This window comes from Sparus aurata, chromosome 3, assembly GCF_900880675.1.
Source record: "Sparus aurata chromosome 3, fSpaAur1.1, whole genome shotgun sequence".
Taxonomy (NCBI): Eukaryota; Metazoa; Chordata; class Actinopteri; order Spariformes; family Sparidae; genus Sparus; species Sparus aurata.
In genome coordinates this window covers 32363220-32385503 of record NC_044189.1, presented here as the reverse complement: position 1 = coordinate 32385503, position 22284 = coordinate 32363220, and the positions used below count along the sequence as shown (strand labels likewise).

General features: G+C 39.9%; 1 protein-coding gene and 1 long non-coding RNA gene across 2 annotated transcripts; both read left to right on the top strand.

The window, feature by feature from the left end:
• Nucleotides 1-4571: 4571 nt before the first annotated feature.
• Nucleotides 4572-6988, top strand: LOC115578430 (uncharacterized). The gene is made up of 3 exons (XR_003983446.1): nt 4572-5068; nt 5702-5820; nt 6773-6988. It is a non-coding gene; the product is annotated as an uncharacterized LOC115578430 (long non-coding RNA).
• A 6237-nt stretch (nt 6989-13225) lies between these two features.
• Nucleotides 13226-14260, top strand: LOC115578580 (putative nuclease HARBI1). Its single transcript, XM_030411614.1, has one exon. The coding sequence runs from the start codon at nt 13226-13228 to the stop codon at nt 14258-14260; it is 1035 nt and encodes a 344-aa protein (XP_030267474.1).
• Nucleotides 14261-22284: the final 8024 nt, after the last annotated feature.

Sequence of the window (22284 nt, the reverse complement as noted above, 5' to 3'; positions counted from 1 at the left end):
AAGCATTACAGCTAGACCGATTGCAAAGTAACAATCCACAACAATTTTGGAAAGAAATTAATAAATTAGGTTCTAAGAAACTAAAGAAAATACCAAGGGAGATCTTATTAGATAATGGTGACACTGAAAATAAAAAAGAGCTTGTGCTTGAGAAATGGAAAACAGATTTTGCAAATACATTTTCAGGACATCTTATTCCACCTGGTTTTGATGACCTGTTCTTAAGTAATGTTTGTGATTCAAAATGTATGATGGAGTTGGCTATGGATATGCCAGGCTATTGTGTAAATACATTTTTGAATCGGGATATTACTATAGAAGAAGTTAAAAAAGCTTTGGACAAAGTAAAACTGAAGAAAACACCTGGCATAGAAGGCATCCCAAATGAAGCCCTGAAATCTACATATCTCCTTTAAGTCCTCTTTTGCCTGTTTCAGACATGTTTTGAGTATGGTATAATTCCATCACCATGGTATAAATCTATCATAAAACCTATTCCAAAGTCAGTAAAGAATGATCCCAGAATACCTCTTAATTACAGAGGCATCAGTCTCTTAAGTACAGTTTATAAGGTATATTCTAATATACTGAATTATAGGCTTATTCGATATTTGGAAATGAAACAGTGTCTTGTTGATGAGCAGAATGGGTTTAGAAAGTATCGTGCCTGTACTGACCATATTCATACAGTGTGTAGGAAAGTATGTGGGCCTGACATGGGCAGCACCATAAATATATGATGTAGGAGACACTGCTCACACACTACTTTGATATATATATGATTATTAATCACTGGCAATTAATATTACACTCGTTAAAGGGGCACCACCTCCGTGTTTAGTTATTGGAATAATCCGGAGGACATTATTCCAAACACTTAACTGTACAAGTTGGCTTGGACAGTTAGAGTCCATTCAAAATCAATTTATTTAGTCTCAATATTCTGAAGTAGTGAATTCTTTGCACGTATCCATCGGTTCTCCATATTAAAATTAAGTTCCAGACAAAGACAAACGATTATATGTTTATTGACTAAATAATTTGGGTAAAATAAAAGACATGACAATTTTAGACGAACAACAGATAACAGAAAATGTAAAGACTGTAATTAGGAAAGTAATAAAGTCGTGTGACCGTCAGTAGATGGTAAAGTTAAAGGGAAGACGTTCAGACAGTTTTGTCTGGGAGTCAGGAGGCACTGAAGTTTGGTGTTCTTGAGGGTTCTGGGTTGGACTACGGCACGGCGCGTCGGTCCAGTAGCCAGAGGGAAGGCCGGTACTCTGTTGAGGGACTCTTGGTCCGAAGGCCCAGCGGGTTTTCCGCCTTGGGAGCGCTGGGGGCAGAGTCGGTCTCGGCTGGGAGCACACAAAGTCTCTTTCTGTTGGAGACTCTTTGCAAGGCTTGCAACGTTCTTCATCAGATGATCACAGTCTTGAAAAAGACTTTTCTTGGTGGTTTCAAATAGTGGTACTCAAGTTCTGATTCTGAAACTAATTCAACTTCTTCTGAATCAGGCGGTGATACTTTAACAGTATAAAATCAAAAAGAAAAGAATCCGTTCTATTAAAAACTTGAATAAAAGTAAATACTTAAAGTAGGAATTCAATTCGCTTGTCTTGGAGCTTGTTGCAAAAATAAAAGTAAAGATTACTTTAAAAATAAAAATAAAATAAAAATGAAAACAAAGAAGAGAAGAAAGAAGAAGGAGAAGAAGCAGGGGAAGAAGAGGACAGGGGGAGAGAGTGTCCGGAGAAGAAGAGAGCCCGGAAGAGAAGAAGAGCATGAGAAGGGGAGAGTGTCTGTTTTTATGACCTGCAGCAGGGGCCGGCTGACAGTGTCACACCTCCTGTGATCTGAGTTGAGGCTCCCAAAAAGTTAATCTAACTATACTATTGTATTTAACATTTTGAAGTCGTGTTTTAACCTTCCCAAAACTTCACCATCTTAAAAGTCTAATTTTTGCCTTTGTGAAAGATGCAACATGATAATGATCATTTGTCATTCAAAAGAATTATAACTTGATTAAGACATGAAGCACTTAAGTATACAACATATGACAATAAAGTATACAATACACAGTAGAACCAAGGACTTATACATATTCCTTGTAGTTCTATCTTTAACAAAACATATCAGACATTTAACTGGTAAATAATACAAGTATTACACAAGGAATGATGATCTTCAAATCTCTCCTCCGTCGACAAAGGGGAGGGGGTTTCTGTTGACCTCAAACTTATTAAGTAATAAACTTCATTTGGGCTTCACAATAACATAAGAAAGATCTGTTGAATGACCTTCTTACTCTATTTCGGGATCCATTAAATTTAAGAAATTGAGATGTAGTTTATTTGTTATTTAGGACTTTTGGGTGAGAACAGAAGACTGAAAGGGGGATTGGTATGTCAGACCCAGGAACAACAACGGTCGTAAATAACAGTTGGACATGTGAGGAGAAGAACACACAGATTAGGTTTCCCATTAAGCCTTCCCCCACTGGAGAATGTTCCAGAGGAAGAGACACGTAGATTAGTAAAACATCTTAAATCACAACATCTATGTTAGAAACCAGTCCTTCTTCCTTTTGGTGTGACCAAAGAAAACTCCATCGGGCTTGACCTTGTTTGACCTGAGGAACAGGGGTTCATCTTCTTTGGAGGAAGAGGAACAGGCCAGATGTGCTTTGTCGTTGTAAATTACAAAGAAGATCTCTGGTGATCTGTTTATAGCAAGATAAACAACATTCTCTCACTTTGTGGAGAGGAGAGGATTTGCCAGGCCAGGATATGGGGGCTTTCAGTCCCTTATGCTGGAAAAAGGAGTCGATTTGGGTTAAAGGTAATCGTGGCCGAAATGAGACCACTTTAAGATGCAGAGACAACGGCTTGTGTTCCTACAAGTGTCAACTATTATTAGAGCTAGAATCGCCACAGGTAAACCTACTTTCTCATGTTTTGGTGATTTCCAAAAGGCATTCGATTGGATTAATAGAGATTTACTTGCCTTTAAACTGATGGAAGTAGGGGTGGATGGTAGATTCTACAAAGCTATTCAGAGTCTGTATGGTAGCCCAGTTGCTTGTGTTGAGATCAATGATATGTATACTGATTGGTTTGAAACCCCTTTTGGCGTGAAACAAGGTGATATTCTTTCTCCAACACTTTTTGCATTGTTTGTGAATGATTTAGCTCTACAGATTAAGAAAAATAATCTGGGTGTATGTTTGGATGACACTTATTTAGGTATTCTATTATACGCAGATGATATTATTTTACTGGCAGAATCTGAGTCTGATTTACAAAATATGCTAAATTTGGTTAGCTCCTGGTGTCATAAATGGAGATTGGTGATAAATCAGAGCAAAACACAGATAATGCATTTTAGAAACAAAGGCATGGAAAGAAGTAAACAAAAATTCTATTTTGATTAAGTTCCCTTGGAATAGGTTAGCTCATATAAATATTTAGGTTTCCTTCTGGATGATTTTATGACGTTTTAAACTGGTTTTGGGTGCCTTGCTGATTCAGCTGGGAGAGCTTTGGGATCATTTATTAGTAAAATGAAAGTTTGTAATGATTTGGGTTACTTTACTTAAACTCAACTGTATAATGCATGCGTCTCTCCCATACTGAATTATGCTGCAGGAGTGTGGGGATTTAAAGAGTCCAAAGTTATAGATACTATACAGAATAGAGCTATAAGATATTTTTTGGGTGTCCATAAATTTGCGCCAATTCCATCAATAGAAGGAGATATGGGCTGGATTCCAGGATGTGTACAACGAAAATGTGAAATGATTCGACTGTGGAATCGACTAAACAAAATGGCAGAGGATAGAATAAATAACAAAGTATTTATATGGAGTAAATTACATAATTCCCCCTGGTCAAAAGAAATTTACTCTATTTTTGAGGAGGTGGATATGGTGTATATTTATAGGAATAACTTGTGCTGTAACGTTAACTTCATTAAAAATAAGCTTCTATTGAAATTTGAAGAGAAATGGTTTGAAAATGTCCAATTAAAACCAAAATTAAGGACATATATGCAGATTAAATCTCATTTTGGACCTGAATTATATGTTACATCACGTTTACAGAGAAGTCAAAGATCTTTAGTTGCGCAGTTGAGATCTGGTATTCTTCCTCTGGCCATTGAGGTTGGTCGATTTAAAAATATTCCTGAGGAGAACAGAATATGTGAAATGTGTGAGCTAGATGAAGTAGAGAGTGAGTCTCATTTCCTTTTATACTGTACAAAGTATGACGATTTGAGAGAGGTATTATTTCATGAAATCTATGGACAAAACCCTGAAATATGTTGGTGCTCTGATGAGCAGAAGCTGGAGTGGTTGTTTAATTTCAATGTGTTTAAAACTGCTAGCTTTATAGCTTTCTCAAGCCTGGACAAAAAGACAGGTACATTTGTTTAATAATTTTTGATGTGCTGTTATTGTGCTGATCCAGTTGTGCTCTGGATCTGGTTTGGTTCTTTCTTTTCTTTTTTGGTGCCCTATAAGCCCATGCGGGCTGGGCTATGGCGTTATATTTGTGTCAAATGTCGCGCGAGCGAAAACACATCTGCACACGCGCAGATCTCTCTCTCGCGTAAACTATTCCGTGTCACGCGCGCAGATTTATACTGCCGCGCGCACTAGTTTGATCTTCGCGCACATATTCAGTAACAGAGTGAAGCAGAGGCAGGTGCGCGCGAGTAAAAAGCAACAACCACACGCACAACAAGGCTGTGCAGCTGCTTTGTGCGCGCTCTCTCTCTCCTCTGTGCTCGCTCGCGGTGGAGTTCTGCTCGCTTGAAGCAGACTTTTGACATTTTGGGGGCGGAGACCAAGGCTGACCCCGGCCCCCTTATGATTGGTCATTTTCCAGCCCCCCCACGTGGGTAGAGAGCCTCAAGAGAGAGAGTGGCGCCACCTCCATTCACTGCATTGAGTTTTTTCACAGCAATGGCGGATCATGGAGCTCCTCAAAAGTCCCCGAAGTTAGCACAAGCTAACCGCCGCTCAATGTAATTTCTATGGAGCACACGGCCGGAGCAACACTTGTTTAAGGTAAAATGTTTTAAGAATGACAATTTCATGTCAGTAGTGCATCTGAATTAAATTAAGTATGTTGGAGGATTCTTCCCGTCTAGATTAGAAGATTTAGAGAATATTAACAGCTAAAAGTTTAGGCTAGCACACTGGATAACGACAGCAACACATGCAACAGGCTGATAAATGTCAATTCTGTTCTCTAAATACAACTTAATCCAATGCTGTCAATTTATACTAGTAGCGAGGTTAATGTACAGGCAGTGTGATTGTAGTTGAACATCAATTTAATATCATTGAGGCTGCGACATGATGGGTGAAGCTTATGATATGAGGATACACTGAGTACACTGATTATGAACTGCGAGCTCATAATGTCTCTCACCAACGCATTGTACTGACTTTTTATATATTGCTAGCTAGAAAGAGAGCTATTTTGTGAAATATTGCAGCCCATACACTTATACAATAGCCTACTATATTAGGGCTGCCAGTTTATATTTGATATCCGAATATAGGTGCAGTGATGCCACTTCACAACTTTATTTTGCATGATGCAGGCCAGTAGTGCTGAGTAGACAATAGGGAGACTGAAAACATATTGAATGTGATGTTTTTCAAGCAGTCATACTAAACACATGTCCCTAACAGGTGATATCATCTTGCATATATTTGGGAACCTACAGTAGGAGCACTTTGTTGTGGAGCGTCAGTGATGCTGCAGGCCAGGAGTACTGAGTGGACCACAGTGAGACTGGAAACATAGTAAGGTGGGTAAGGCATAATAAATCATACTAAATGGGTATTACCTTGCAATATAATTAAAGGAATAATACTACACATAACTATTGCTATTAGTCATATTATTTAATACACCTGTGTAACATCATACAGTGCAGTACAAAGGCTGTGCCATAAATTCTCCTTTTTTAAATCTTATACATGTTCAGTTTTTGTTGACATTATCAGAAAGCTGTTCATTCTACTTTGTTATTTGTTGAGGTCATAGGGTGGGTGGCGGTGCTGTGCTGGACTGCATTATCTCAACAATTGTTGCTTATATTTTGCCTTCAAGTATTGTAATGAAGAGGGCAAAATATCAGGAACACTGATGAATATAATGCAGCGCAGCACAGCAGCATCCACTATGACTCCTGTAATAAAAAGAAACCAGAATGATCACCTTTTTGACAATTTCAGCTAAAAATAGAAATGTATAAGTTTTATAAATGTAAGAATGTATGGCAGAGCAGTTGAACTGGATTATCTTAGATTGCACAAGTGCGCCTAATGACATAGGTGATGAGTCTATGTATATTAGTAACTGTAATGAATATATGGTTATTTAATAATTCAAGTTATCATACGGCATTGATGCTGCATGCTGCACATCAGGAGACATGAAGAGTAAGGACCAAAGATCTTATAGCTCAGGAGTGATGATGACGAGATGTTACATGTCTCTTGTTAATGGTTGTAGTCTTCTGGTAGTTGGTGGAGGGACAGTGATGCTGACTTTATCCTGACACACTTTCAGCTGTTCTGGGGTTGCTTGATGTTGAACCTAGGCCACTGTTCTTTTTTACCTTCTTGGATTGGCTCATGCTTCCAAGATGGCCATCTTTATAAGTTTTGGTTTTTTCCTCATTTTGTATTTTTCTTGCTTCAATCTGCAACCTCAGCCTAATAAATCTCCTGATGATCTTTTTTTTAACTCCACAGCATGATGGAAGCCTGCTGGAGAGTGCCAGAGCTTCACCCACTGCGTTTGGAAGCTCCATGAGGGAGGAACCAGTCTTTGTCCTAAACAGTTCCTCAATGTGGTGAATGATATCAGAGGCTTCTTGGGAGGGGTGGCAAATTGCAACTTCCCTTGCTTTTTGCATTGTTTTTCCTGTTCTGTGTTCTATTTTTAATTAAAGAAATCTTAAAGTTCCAGTTGGTGTGGTATTAAAGTGTGCAAAAGTACAAATGCATTGTTTGAATATTACCTCCAATATTTTTTTGTTAATAAAATCTTTGTAGGTGGGTAAATTGCTCCTTCTGACTTCAGCCAGCCATGCTTTTCTCCTGTCTCTGTCTTGCCTACATGTGCACGCCTTTCTCTGAGCGATCAGAGCATCCCCATGCAGCACAGCACACCTGGTGAAGACTGTTTTCAAGGACGGCATACTAGAAAGGACACAAACAGCTTGACCTGCTGATCTGTTTGACTTCTTTAGATATTGTTTTTAAGGAATTCATTGTGGTATTAAGTGCATTTGGAAAAACAAGACAGTGTGTGATTTATTATGCATCAATGAGTAAGTTTAGGATAAGTAAGTAATAGTTCACAAATAGTGATAGTATTCCATTTACTTGCAATGAATTCAAATCCAAATAATTTTTTTCTTGCCATAGATTTCCTATTAGAACCCAGTTATCAACATCTGATATCATCATCATCATAATGCTGTTGTGAGTCAAGACTTATTGTGCAGTTAGTTGGCAAATCATTGTCAGTCACCTCTTAGTCTGCCTCCCTCAAGTCTGAAAGTTAAAAAAGAATGTTCAGAGTTCAAAGCAATTAACACAAGTGCATATATATTGATAAGAATAGTTAACAAACGGTGATAGAATTCCATTTATTTGCAAATCAAAATGTAATTTATTTGCCATGGATTTCTAATTAGAACACAGTTGTCATTATAATGCTGCTGGGAGTCCAGATTTGTCAGTCACCTATTAATCTGCCACTGAGCTTCCTGTCTGTGACGGAAGCTGTCATTAGCAGGAAACTGAAAAGGCACCCACGTTGGGGGGGCTGGAAAATGACCAATCATAAGAGGGCCGGGGTCAGCCTTGGTCTCCGCCCCCAAAATGTCAAAAGTCTGCTTCAAGCGAGCATAACTCCACCGCGAGCGAGCACAGAGGAGAGAGAAAGCGCGCACAAAGCAGCTGCACAGCCTTGTTGTGCGTGTGGTTGTTGCTTTTTACTCGCGCGCACCTGCCTCTGCTTCACTCTGTTAATGAATATGTGCGCGAAGATCAAACTAGTGCGCGCGGCAGTTGAAATCTGCGCGCGTGACACGGAATAGTTTACGCGAGAGAGAGATCTGCGCGTGTGCAGATGTGTTTTCGCTCGCGCGACATTTGACACAAATATAACGCCATACTGGGCATACAAGTATGCATTACACAATAATAAAAGTAATTCATTCATTCATTCATTCATTCATTCATATAATTTAGGTAAAATGGCTTTCATTCTAAACTCAACACTTGAAAATATTAGTTTTTAATGTTTTCTATCAGATTATGTAATTTGTCCATTTTTGGCCAAGGGAGCAATTTCAGGTAATAATCTTAGTCTCCACTAGGGGCGTATGATGGCTTCCTGCACTCCAATGGACACAATTTTGACATAGGTGTGATCTTAAGGATGTCAGATAATGTGTGTTTGTGCATGAAAAAAATGTGCCTGCAAATATGTATTTGCAAGATAGAGTGACATAAATTAAAGTGTATCATACCTCCAAGTTTCACTGAGTTTCTCTTGGTACAGGCTATTGAGCTTTGAGTTTCCAAGCCAAACTTGGCTTTGATGCACAGGTTGAAAAAACCTGTAGCTTTGATCTTTACACAAAAGAATGCCACACACAACTACACAATAGGCCTTACATACTCAAATAACTGCTCTCCAAAAAAAAAGGATCACAGGTCATCTTGACCTTTGGCTTCAGGCGAAACAAAAACAAAGTCTGACACTGTTTATAAATCTGTCCTGGAGTTTATGCAGGTGCAGTCAGTACTAATGCTATCAGTGAGCCTAACAGCTGCCAGATCATTCTTTCTCTGGCAAGATGGCGAGAACGTCATATTCACTGACTGAAGCACTTGAGTGTGTGATGAAGAGTGAAGATGGGGAGAAATCCTCTGCGCTTGAGGGGGAGACATCTTCTACCCAAGATGAGGACACGTCCTCTCCTGAAGATGATGGGACACCCTCCTCAGAGGATGACAGCAACACCACTGATGAGGAGAACCAGCCAGTGCCTGATTCCTCTTCCTCAGGGGAAGAGGACAATACAGACACAGTGGTGGAGGCCAAGCAGCTGATGGCACAGACAGAGGAGCTGGCGGGTGAGTGGATGTCTCGTCATGGGAAAATTATGTAGTTTCCCACTGCTGAAGAGACCCTGCACTACAATCCAGTACTCACTGGTATCACCCCAGGGCCCACCCTGTATGCAGTTGCCCGCATCAGCAACTTCAGGTCTACCTTTGACCTGTTTATAACAGAGGAGACTATTCAGCTGCTGTGCGCCCACACAAACCTTCATGGGAGGCGAAGGTATGAGGATTGGAGGGATGTGGATGAGCAGCAATCTTGGACTACAACAGGTGCAAAGGCGGTGTGGATAACCTGTACAAGGTTGTTTGCACCTACAGTTGTCGAAGCAAAACCAGTCGTTGGCCACTGGCTCTTTTTTACAACCTCCTGGACATCTCAGCATACAATGCCTTAGTCCTGTGGAAATCGGTCCATCCTGAGTGGGAGTCTTCCAAAACCAGCGGAGAGTGTTCTTGGAGGAGCTGGGGCACGTGCTGGTGACTCCAGCAATTGCCCCCATGCTCAGCAGCTGCTGCTGCCATTGTTGCTGGGATACAAGAGGGTGAATCAGAGTGTGACCCAAAGCCCGCCAACAAAAGTAGGAGAAGGTATGAACTGTGCACCCAAAGAAGAAGAAGAACCACTTGCTCCAACTGAGGAAGGTGTGTCTGCAAGGTCCACTCTGCTGTGGTTTGCACATCCTGCTGCCCTTGAGCATGCACACACACACACACACACACACACACACACACGCACGCACACATGTACACACACACACATGCATATACACACACACACTCACTGAAACACACTGTTTAACATTCTCTCTCTCTCTTTCTCTCTGACACACGCACTTGCTGTTGTTCACTCACATGCAACGTTAGAGTTTTGTCTTTTTTGTCACTGCTAAAAAGTAATAATGCAAGAAAAATGTTAATCTTTGTTACTGTTACTTTTACTGACCTGCAATCATAGCAAATATTGGGTTACATCAATTATATGAAAACAAATGACAACTTTCCCCCTGGAAACTTAGTGGAAATATATAAATATATGACCTAACTGGTATTTATATGGTTAAAATTCTGGAATTGATTAAATTTTGGATTTAAAGATCAGGACTGATGCCAAATTAAAAAAATATAACCAGTGAAAGAGGCAAATATTTTCAGTATATAGTGTTTGTAAAGGCAAACAGGAGGTGGCCATTTCTGGCCACGAACAAGATGAGATGGACTTTTTATGTTTTTCTGTCACTGCCAAAAAAACTAATGAAGCATAAAAATCATTACTGCTTATTGTTGACACACATTAAGCTGCAATGATTGTTAAAAAATAAATCAGGTAGCATGTAGAATTTGGTAAAAACAATGTGATTTTATTCTTTTCTCCCTTTATAAATCATTAGTATTATGTGATCTAACAGGCATTTAAAGGGTTAAATTCAGAATTTGAATGAAATTTTGGTTTTCATGAACAGGACTGATGCAAATTTAAAAAATCAACTCAGTAGAAGTGGAAATTATTTTATATATATATTTTATAGCATTTTGGAAATGTAAACAGGAGGTGGCCATTTTTGGCCACGAACAAGCTGAGAGGGAGTTTTATGTACTTTGCCTTCCCTGCACAAAAATAAAAATGCATAATAATCAGTGTTGTTGTTAATCAGTTACATATCTCAGACTGTGTTATTAATAATACAAGAAAAACCGGTAGCACTGAGAAGATAGGTAGTGGTCATTTTTGTGGTAGTTTTCCAACAAGCGCATTGTGCAAACAAATTGGCATTTGACGGGTTAAAAAATTAAAAAGGAATGGATATTTTGTACTTATGACAAGAACTGATATTAATTAAAAACTTTATGCAGTAAAAGCAGCAAAAAACATACAAAATCTAAAAAAATTACAGATAATCTGTTGGTGGCCATTTTTGGCCACGAACAAGCTGATAGGGTGAACAAGGGGTTAATGTGAAATTTCAACAGACTACTTAGTATGTAAATACAACAGACTTCTTCATATGTATCTACAATGGACTCTTTTTAATTTGGAATAACAACAGACTATTCAGTACGGAATTACGACAGACTACAAATCATCAAAAGAATATAAAAAAGCTTTTACACAAGTATCATTAATTTGGACACAAAACTTTCCTGAATCCTCAAGCTAGATTGCAGATAGGGCATTTGCCCAATAAGAGCACCCCCAATTCGTTCACCACTGGTTGGTCTGATAAAGAATTTCCAGATGGCATTTGAAAAGTGTTTTAAATATAGACAAGGCTGAATGTGATAAGTAGCTAAGAAATACAAGTAAAATATATATACATACAGTCTGAGGCAACAGAGACACCACCGCAAGTGGCAAGAAAAAAGCATATCTATCTATCTATCTATCTATCTATCTATCTATATCTAGCTATTTGTTGTTTGTTTTTTAAATTATTTATTATGACTGTTGGTAAATGGTTTTTCTCTATTCTTTGCTGTCCTCTTCACTGCTGTAATAATGCAAGGATTATCTTACATCACCTTATAAAGAGGCATTAATTTCAGCTCGTTTTCAAACCGTATGTATGCCTTCTTCTAATTAATATATTGCTAGCTGGCTATAAATTGACGATTTTTTGCCTGCTTGACACCACTTGTTAGTCAATAAAAAGACTAGCGGAGAAGACGTGCTCTGAGAGCTCAAGGCATTCCTGGGTTTGTGTTTATTTTATATCCTGGGGCCAGTTGTTCAAAACATTTAATCTGGATCAAAATTATCCGGATTTGGAAATCCCATTTTTTGCTATCCAGGAACAGGTAATCCGTCTTACTTTTATGCCGGTTTTTCAAAGCAACATTGGATTGGATCACTCTGATCCAGATACACAGTTTTCAAGATTACCAAATCCGGATTGCCAGTGCTCTAAATGGGACAACATATCACAATGTGGGCTACAGCTATGTAAAGAACAACAGGTAGAAGAGCCAACATGGGGTCACTGTAAGTGTTTTTTTATTTTGAGACAAAACACAAATATAACAACCACTTCCATTCATAATTTCTTTTATGACCCCTCATCTGAGCCACAACAAATACAAAACAAATATATATTAACAAATGCATTGTGGATATTTTGAAAACGTCTTAAATGAAAGAAGAAAAAAAAAAGGCTAAATGTCCAATAGTTACAAAATAAAGAATGTTCAGGGTTCTTCGTCATTTGAGGAGGAGAGACCAGCATTTTCAAGCCCTGCTTTTAGGAGGCGGATCTAAAGTTTCACTTTGGTTTGCTGCAGTTTGGTCAGCTTGATTTGTTCCTCTGCCAGGAGTATCTGTGCTTCTGCTCTTTCAGTTTCTCGTTTGAGAAGTGATTGATAGGCATCATCATTATTATTCGGCAAAGGACGCTTCAAGCCTCTTTTCTCAGCTCCTGTGACTGCTGGCTCTACCAGTGAGGATCCAGGTTCTTCAGAAATAGTGCTGAGATCCAGAATGAATGTTTCCTCTGCATTTGGAGGAACTGGCTCACTTTCCTCTACAATCGTAGGCTCACCATCCCCTACAACACCTTGAATCCCGTGCAGAGCTTTAGAGTTCTCACCTCCAATAATGTCCAGAACCACATCCGTGTATTCACCTCTCTTAAAGGGTTTGTTGCCCGTTTGGGTGTTTTTTGCTTCAGCAAAGTCCTTTGTTGCTCTGGCCCTCAGATTCTTCCATCTGAATTTCACTTGCTCCAAGGTCCTCTTCTGGCCAGACCCCATTGCATTAACATTCTGGGTAATTTCAACCCAAATGTCTTTCTTCTTTTTGTTATTCACCATTCCACTTGCAACAGAGCTTCCCACTATTGAGGCATAATGGCACTTAACACCCTCCAGCAGTGCATGGGTTTCTGCAACAGTGAAATTAGGTCCTTTTGAGTCCATGGTTGCCCCTCATCTGTTGTAGTGAACAAAGTATTTATAGGCCTTGGGCTTGATTGATTTAATTGAACACAAGCCAAAGCACATCAGCTAATGAGTGGGTGGGTATTTGACAGCCATCTTATATTCAGCCTTTAACAGAGAGAGAGAGGCACTGACATGGCAGGTATTGTCCATCGCTATCATCATTTTGGTGGAAGAGGATTCCGTCAAAGGGTATATGTTGAGCGTGCAAAACCACTGGAGCAATACACAGATGAAGAACTGTATGCTCGCTTTCGCTTTGGGAGTGCTGATATTAGGTACATTGCAGACCTTGTCAGGCCAAAGCTTCAACGGAGAACCCGAAGGAGTCACAGTCTGTCTGTGGAAGAACAGGTCCTCATTGGTCTGCGCTTCTATGCATCTGGGACTTTCTACCAGGTTGTTGGTGACAATATAGGAGTGGACAAATCAACTGTGAGTGATGTAGTGAAAGCTGTGTCCATTGCATTGGCCAGCCTGGTCAATCAGTTTGTTTCTCTTCCAAAGGATGACCAGATTGCCCAGACCAAGCACAAGTTTTTTCTTTTGGGGAACATGCCCAATATTATTGGGGTTATTGACTGCACTCATGTGCATATCCAAGCACCTCATGAGAGGGACTGGGAGTACATCAACCGAAAGGGGAGGCGCAGCATCAACATCCAACTTGTGGGCGACGCTGACCTCATCATCACAAACTGTGTCGTGAAGTGGCCTGGGTCTGTTCATGATGCACGTATCCTGAGAGAGAGTGCTTTATACAGAGAGCTCCAAAACAACCGACCGGATGGCATACTATTAGGAGACAGTGCCTATCCACTTCTACCATGGCTGATGACTCCTTTTCTTGCAGCAACCACACCTGCGCAGGCACGCTTCAACACTGCTCATTGCAAAACCAGATGTGCAATTGAGCGTTTGAATGTAGTTCTGAAGAGACGCTTTGCGTGCCTTAACTACTTGCGAGTGGAGCCACAGGGAGCATGCAACATAATACTTGCGTGTATTGTCCTGCACAACATCGCTACCAGGCGCAATGTCCCTCTCCGTGATGATGCTGATGATGCACCAGAGCCTGTTGAAGAACCAGACCAACCTCTGGCGTTCTGTCAGAATGAGGGACTGACTGAACATGTAGTAAGGGATGCCATTGTTAGACATTATTTTTGACAGTTTCATCTGTGATGATTGTTTGTTTGAAATTAATATACAGTGATGACAGAAAAATTGAATATATTATTTTTGTTTGTTATTGAAATCTGGGGGATTGTTTCACGGTTTCATTGTTTTCACAAGATCATTTTTATTTTATTTCATTTTGACTTTACTATACTGAAAGGCTTATTTGGTAGCCTATGTCTACTTTATTTACTTTATCACTGTAACGGTTAAACAAGTCAAGTGCAAAATATAAATAAAAGTATATACACTAAATGATACAAATGTATTATTTGACCAATTTTACAGTTTTACTACATTTTCTTCCTGAAATCCACCTTGAAATCCTACCTCCTGTTGGGATCAGGATAATCCTACTGAAACGTTTTGAACAACCCAAAGTGAAGGTTTGATCCAGACTCAAACTAGGATTGGATTCCGTGATCTAATCCGATTTCAGAATCCTTCTTTACCTTTTGAACAACCCATTTTCAAGATTTGATCCAATCCAATAACCAAAATCCGATCGGATTACCTTTGAACAACTGGCCCCTGAAGATTTGCCCCTAACTGATACTGATGTAACATAAAGGAAAGCAACCAAACCAAAGACTGTGGACAAATGTAGCCTTATTTTTACATGCACAATCAAGATTTGTTTCAGTTTCATCAATATACACGTTATAGAAGTGAAAGTACACAGGTATTTCATTATTTTATGAAAAGAGACAGAAGAAGTACATGTTGTGCATCCCATTTTTAACAGAATTACTTCAGCAAACCACAAAGAAACAGGAAATGGATGCTTCAATTAAAGCTGCAAGCAGTGAAGAACGGGCCCTCGCAGTCCACGGGCGTCAGGGCATGCTGCTGTCGGGGTGTGCCACGTAGATGTATTCAGGGCAAGACCCTCTACATGTTTGAGCAATTTGGAGTAGATCGCAAATTGTTTGTCGAAGTTATAATGAGTTGATGGTTTTATGGTGAAGCATCAAAATAGACCGCACCACAAGGTGCAAGCAGTTTGAGACTATTTCTCTTTCATCTCTCACTAAGGTGGTTAGTGGCCTAAAACCCACTAACTGTCCCTTAGACATTATTCCAGCCAAGTTTCTGAAGGAGGTTTTTAGTTCTGTTGGATCAAGTTTGCTGGTTTTTATAAACACCTGTCTTAGCTCAGGGTCTGTCCCAGCTGCCTTCAAACACGCTGTGGTTAGGCCCCTCCTCAAAAAACCACATCTTGACCCCTCTGTGCTGTCCAATTTTAGGCCTGTCTCTCACTTGCCTTTTCTTTCTAAGGTATTGGAAAAAGTTGTTTTTATTCAATTACAAACTTTTTTAGAGATTAATTCTGTCCTGGATAAATTTCAGTCTGGCTTCAGATCCCGGCATAGCACCGAGTCAGCACTGTTAAAGGTGCATAATGATATTGCCTTATCCGTGGATGCTGGGAACCCTGCTGTGCTGGTACTGCTGGACCTCACAGCTGCTTTCGATACAGTCGACCATGCTATCCTTGTATCTCGCCTAGAGCAGTATGCAGGCATCCGTGGCACCGCCCTCCAATGGTTTAGGTCATACCTGGCAAATAGGAGTTTCTCTGTAACGATTGGTGACCTCTGCTCCTCACAGGCATCCCTCTCTTGTGGGGTGCCTCAAGGCTCTATTCTTGGCCCTATTCTGTTTTCATTGTATATGCTACCTCTGGGATCAATTATAAAAAAACACAATCTGTCTTTTCATTTTTATGCTGATGATTTACAGTTATATTTGCCCATGAGACCCAATGAAAACACTGTACCTACTCAGTTACTGGACTGTATCACTGATATAAAACAGTGGCTGGCTCTGAAATTTTGGCACTTGAATGACAGCAAAACCGAATGCATTTTGTTTGGCACGCCATCTATGTCTAATGTTTTAATTACAAGCTCTGGGACTCTGGCGCCCTTTTTTAAACCACATGTAAAGAATCTTGGGATAACATTTGACAGCGGGCTCAGATTCGATAAACAGATTAGGTCTGTTGTCAGCACAAGTTTTTTTCAGCTGCGTCTCCTGGCCAAAGTGAAGCCTTTTTTAAGTCGGCAGGACCTCGAGAAGGCGATCCACGCTTTCATCAGTTCAAGACTGGACTATTGCAATGCACTTTATGTCGGCCTCAGCCAGTCTTTAATTTCGCGTCTCCAACTTGTCCAGAACGCTGCTGCACGATTTTTAACAGGCACGTCCAGGCGTGAACACATTACCCCTTTGCTGTCGTCACTCCACTGGCTTCCAGTTCGTTTTAGAATTGATTTTAAACTTTTATTGTTTGCTTTTTATGCCATTAATGGCCTGGCTCCCTCCTACCTGTCAGAGATTTTAACTGTCCGTGATCATGGCAGGGCCCTCCGTTCTTCCGGCCAGCTCCTGTTAGAGGTCCCAAGGTCAAGACTTAAACAGTGGGGCGATCGTTCTTTTGCTGTCACAGCTCCCAGGCTGTGGAACAGACTGCCCCCTGACATTCGCACCACTACTGACCTCAGCCTTTTTAAATCAAAGCTGAAGACACACTTTTTTAAATTGGCATTTAACTCTGACTAGGGTAGTCCTGCTTTTAGGTGTACTTATTTTGCCTGTTTTTATTTTATGCACTTTTAGAGGGCCTTTAACACCCTGCAGCACTAGTAGCACTTTCTTGTGTTTTCTTGCAGCACTGTAGCACTTTCTTGTGTTTTTTATGTACTATTTTATTGCTTTGATGTAAAGCACTTTGGGTACCGTCCGGATATTGTAAAGGGCTATACAAATAAAATTTGATTGATTGATTGAAGGTGTGACGTAGGTGAAAGCTTTTGATAAGTTTTGTCAACAGATGCTGCTTGCAAAGTTTGTTACAAATGGGTCAAATGGCCTAGGAGGAGTTGGAAAAAGTAAGTTTATAGTTTTTTCACACAGCCTTAGCGGCTCATGGGGAAGTAGTCACCTGGGTTTCATGTCATTCGGACATAACTTTTTGTGAGGAGAGTCCATAGATGCTGCGTGCAAAGTTTCGTGCAAATCTGTGAAATTGCCTGGGAGTAGTTCGAAAAAGTAGGTTTGCAACATTTCGCGAATTTGCAGAAAAAATGGTAGACGCAAATGGGCGTGGCCTAAATCATGAGAGCACAATTCAGAGAACGCTTGGATATAAGGTTTTTGAAGGTGTGACAAAGTATGACTTGTAAGTCAAAACGCACTTTCCTTGATTAAAGCATTATCTAGTGGTTGAAATTGAGGACGACGATTATGAATATTTTCGGCAGGTGTGACGCATATTACAAGTTTGGTGAGTTTTGGGGTATGCTCAGGCAGTGAAAACTGCGATGATTTGGGACAAAAAAGTTGTCATTCAAAAAACAAAAATAATGAAAATGGCCGACTTCCTGTTGGAGTGACAGTTTGGTACGGTGGACGTTTTTTGTGCATCTGGTGATGATACATATGCATACTGAATTTCGTTCATGTATGTGCATGTAGGAGGGCGGGGCTTGGATTGTTAATATTCCAGGGGGCGCTATAGAGTACCATGGGGAAGTAGTAATAACTTGCACGGTTTGTACGAATGCTTGAAATCCGTGAAAGTGCTTGAATTTCAATGTTGTGTTTTCAAGGTCTGAAAAGTGCTTGGATTTTAGTTTAAGTGCTTGAAAGTGCTTGACATTATAACTCTATGTCTTTCACAAAATTGGGATCAGATTGGATAGTTTGCTTATTACAAGGAGAAATAAAATCAGTAAGAGAACCGTATGTGGAGATGTTTTCTCCTGGGCTGATTTGTGCAATGGGAGAGTCTGCGCTCTCCAGTCACATGAAATGTAAGTTAAGACTTTTTGAGTAATTTAGGCCAACACTGCACGTTAACATTTTATGTTAACCGCTAACGTTAGCTAAACCATAACACGCTAAAGAAAAATTAACGCACCATTAATCACGTTACGTGACCTCGTTAAGTTAGCACCTGACTGTCTGTGTGTCGTTACACATGTAGCCTGGTAACAATAGAGAAGGATGGCTGAGGAAAAGGTCGAATTTGATGCAATTTGGACTGATGGCACATTCAATATTAAAAAAATTTGATGAATAAGCAAACAGCACTCTGTGTCAGCAGCAGGAGAGATGCTCTGTGCAGCACAGTAACACCAGAGGTAAAGTGCCAGCGTCAGAAACGGGACTGTTCAGTTTGTCTCTGTAACATCACACTAGGCACTAACATATGTAAGAGCTTTAAGTGTGAAAAGGAAATGTTCACTTTTCTCCCCTTTTCATGACTTACTTCTAATAAAGGAAGATTAGATGGAAGCCAAGACTTCTTACAGATAGGTGACACATTTTGACAGCGTTGGGCAAGTTACTCCAAACATGTAATGCATTATTTTTACTTGTTACTGTCATTTCAGTGACTTTATTACATTATGATATTACTGTCTTTGAATTGTAAGGCATTACACTACTATTGCATTACTTTTAAGTGACTTTCACCAAAATTCACAACCACCACCACTGAAAACAACAGTTTGTGAAGGGTTGGCCATGCTGAACATGAATTTCAATGTTAAAATTTAAACATTTAGGGTGCACTACCTGTTTCAGTCCCATGAGAAGATTTACATTGAAAAATCAATATGTGTCAAAAAATGTTGTATGTCAACACCTTGGTATCTATTAATATAAGGTAAAGCTGATCGTACCATACGTTTTCTAAAAGTTTATGTCTTCTAGATTTGATTAACATGGACATGTCCCACCTTGGCCCTTTAGCTAAAGTTTATGAATTTTTTGTATGTTTTATCTGGACACAGACTGACATGAAACAGATTGACGTTATGTTGCTGTTCTATTGGCTGTTTATATTATAGTCAGTAGCCCAGCAGCACTAACCTGTTGAGGCAATGATAGCTTGCCTTGTTATTGCTAGCCTGGACGGGGATCATGCTCACAATTTTTCTAAAAGACGGAGAATCCACTGTTGAAAATAGCAGCGTATCTTTGACAACATACTCTGCCACAGTCTCCTCACTTCTCGAGGTTCAAGCTTCGCAGAACGGGAGAATGTTAGTTTTTGCTGTTTAGTTTTTTCTCTGCTTTCATCCTCAGTTTACTTTCTTTTGGTTATTAGCTTAATGTTAGTGTGGCACCGCTCTAGATGTTTTGTTAAATTACTTGTGCTATTTCGCGAGGTAGAGAGATATTTTGGTTTTGCACATTAAGTGCACTAAACTATAATGCTCTTCACATCGTTGGCTCTGAGGAACTGAAAATAATGAGCGTATGTCCATCTCGCCAGTGTAGAGTCCAACTTGTCTGCTACTGCAGTCGTCTTCTCCTCAATCAATAGTTCTCTAGCACTAACAGGAAGTTGTTGGCGAATTTGTATAAAAACAACACACAACTTAATATCGGGTTTATAATGCATTGTAATGCGCGTTACTGGGATTTGTACCGAGTAAAATATTTTTTTTTGTAATGCCTTACATTACCGCGTTACAGCAAAAAGTAATGCATTACAGTAATTGCATTACTTTTGTAATGTGTTACTCCCAACACTGCATTTTGAAACATAAAAAATTATGTCAAAAAAGAGATTACAGGGTGCTTTCAGGTCTCTCTTTGTCTCGGTGCAAGTGTGCCTGAAGAACGCGAAGTGGCTTCCATTTTTTTGGATAAAACTTTGTGTTCGCCTTTAATTTCTAAACTTTTGCTCTTATGAAACATAATTTTAGATGTTTACAGCATAATACAATGTACATAATTGTGATAGAAAGTGAAAAAAAATAAAAATGAGTGTATATATTCCTGTAGATATGTATTTTACCCCAGCGATAAGGTGCTGGAAAAATTTGAAAATGACCCTTAAAAAGTGCTTGAAAAGTGCTTGAATTTGACCTTGAAAAATGTGTATGAATTACTGGTGTGGCGTTTATTCCAAGTCTGGTGAGTTTTGGGGTATGTTCAGGCAGTGAAAAATGCAATGATTTGGAACAAAAAACTTGTCATTCGAAAAACAATATGGACCTCGCAGGTCGAGACCTGCTCAGGCCTTAACCCTACAGTACTAAGGGTGATTAATAGTGACAATGACAATGAATATCTATTGTTTCTTCAGTAACTTTATTTTCACTGTGATTAAAATGTTCATTCATTCATTTACAGATAATCATGCCATCATGTGGTTTTCACAAAGAATCCTAACAATTCTAACAAGCCAGTACATTAAACCTCCTTCAGAGATATGTCTTAAAGGTCTCACGGACCTCCATGATGGGACAGTAGCTGTAGGCCTATTATGTTAAATCCAATGATTCCCAAGAGGAAAGAGCATTTCATTAATAACGGATCCCTCAGTCCTTCACGATGAGGACTGGGCAGGCTCATAACTTAAATTAGAAGTTCAGGTTTGACTCTGTTATAGATGTTGTCTGATTAAATTGCTTCAACTTTACTTGCATTTATGCTTCAGCATATGAGTGCAAATGTGGGTGATAAAGTACAGATGAGAAATATAAATGTCTCTAGTAGCTTTGAGAGGCACCCGGGGACATCCAAAATCTCCTCAACAACTCTTTTCAACTTTGAGTTCCTTCGTCTCATGACACATGGTTTATTTTTAAAGTCCTTACCAAAGTTTAAAAAACATAGGCAAGCAATACTCATCTAACTTCCATACATTTCAAATTTTCATACATATCTATATGCAACTCACCAAGAAGCAACATACAAGCAACTTGTGATTTTTACCTCTGCCAATGAGGTGTTTTCATGATGGGGTGGTTTGTCACTGAAAAACTACTGATAAGATTTCCACCAAACTTGGATGAAGGATGGGTCTAAGCTCAATCACTTTTGGTGTGGATCCAAGTAAATGGACAGATCCAGGAAACGTCTCTCTTTCTTAAAGGTCCCATATAATGAATAACACGTTTTCTCTGGTCTTTACATATATAAACTGGTCCTCCCTGAGCCTGCCAACTCCCAGAATTAGGAAAGTAAATGATTCCTGCATGGTCTCTGCAGCCCACCCACTGGTAAAATGGCGCTCCTACAGGCTGTTCAGATTCAGCTCCTTTTGTTACGTAACGAAAGCAGAGATTTTCATAGGCAGACTTCCTCTGCGCGGTGATAGGAAATATCCGAGAGGGGGGCGTCTATCCCCGAGGTGAAGTTCAGTGTGTCCAGCGGTAAGATAGCAGTGTTTCGCAATGTTGTCGCTCAGAGTTAGACACGCAAATTGCTCTGTTGTTGATTGTAAAAATCAACATCAGTGATTGTATTCTGTCCCAGCTACAGAAAAACAGAGGCAGGGGTTGCGTTTCATTGTTAATGACAACGTGCCGGCTGCGGTTCCTGTTAGCTTGTATGTGTGCTAACCACTTCACATCGGACTGCTTCAGTAACAAGGGTCAGTACAAAGCTGGCTTTGCCTAGACACTGACCCTCGTAAAAGGATCAGTCCCATCCATACCGGACCCAGCAACTGCACCGAGCCACAGGTAAGTGTCGCCATGTTTTGATAGTATTTACAGTTGCCTACAAGTATGGTGAAGTCAGCTGGAAATTGGCTAACTAGTTAGCTCCACTTCGGTCTGCTATACAATGGCTTTTGAAGCGAGTTTAATGTTATGTTAATAATATTACGATGGAGCTTTGTTGTCACAGTAAAAAGTCTGGAAACATGTGCAGACTGGAGACAGAGACTCCAAGAGTTTGGAGACTGTGTTGAAGACAAACACAGCTTTCGCTAGCTGTGAGCCATTAGCTATATGGTAGTAACTGTAACAACACATAGAACAAACTTACATTATTCAGACACACTAACCATTCTGAAAAGTCTTGCTGCAGCTGCAGAGTCTGTACTTCTTCAGGAGCCTCTCCTTCTGGGTCCAATTATGGGTGAAACTGGTTCGGTTGAACGACAGCATCTTGGCGAGCCATAGCGATACATCTACCGTAAAACATAAGCGCATGCTACCACTAGCGCCAGCGGCATCGTCTCCCTGAGAGGGGCATGTAGCAGA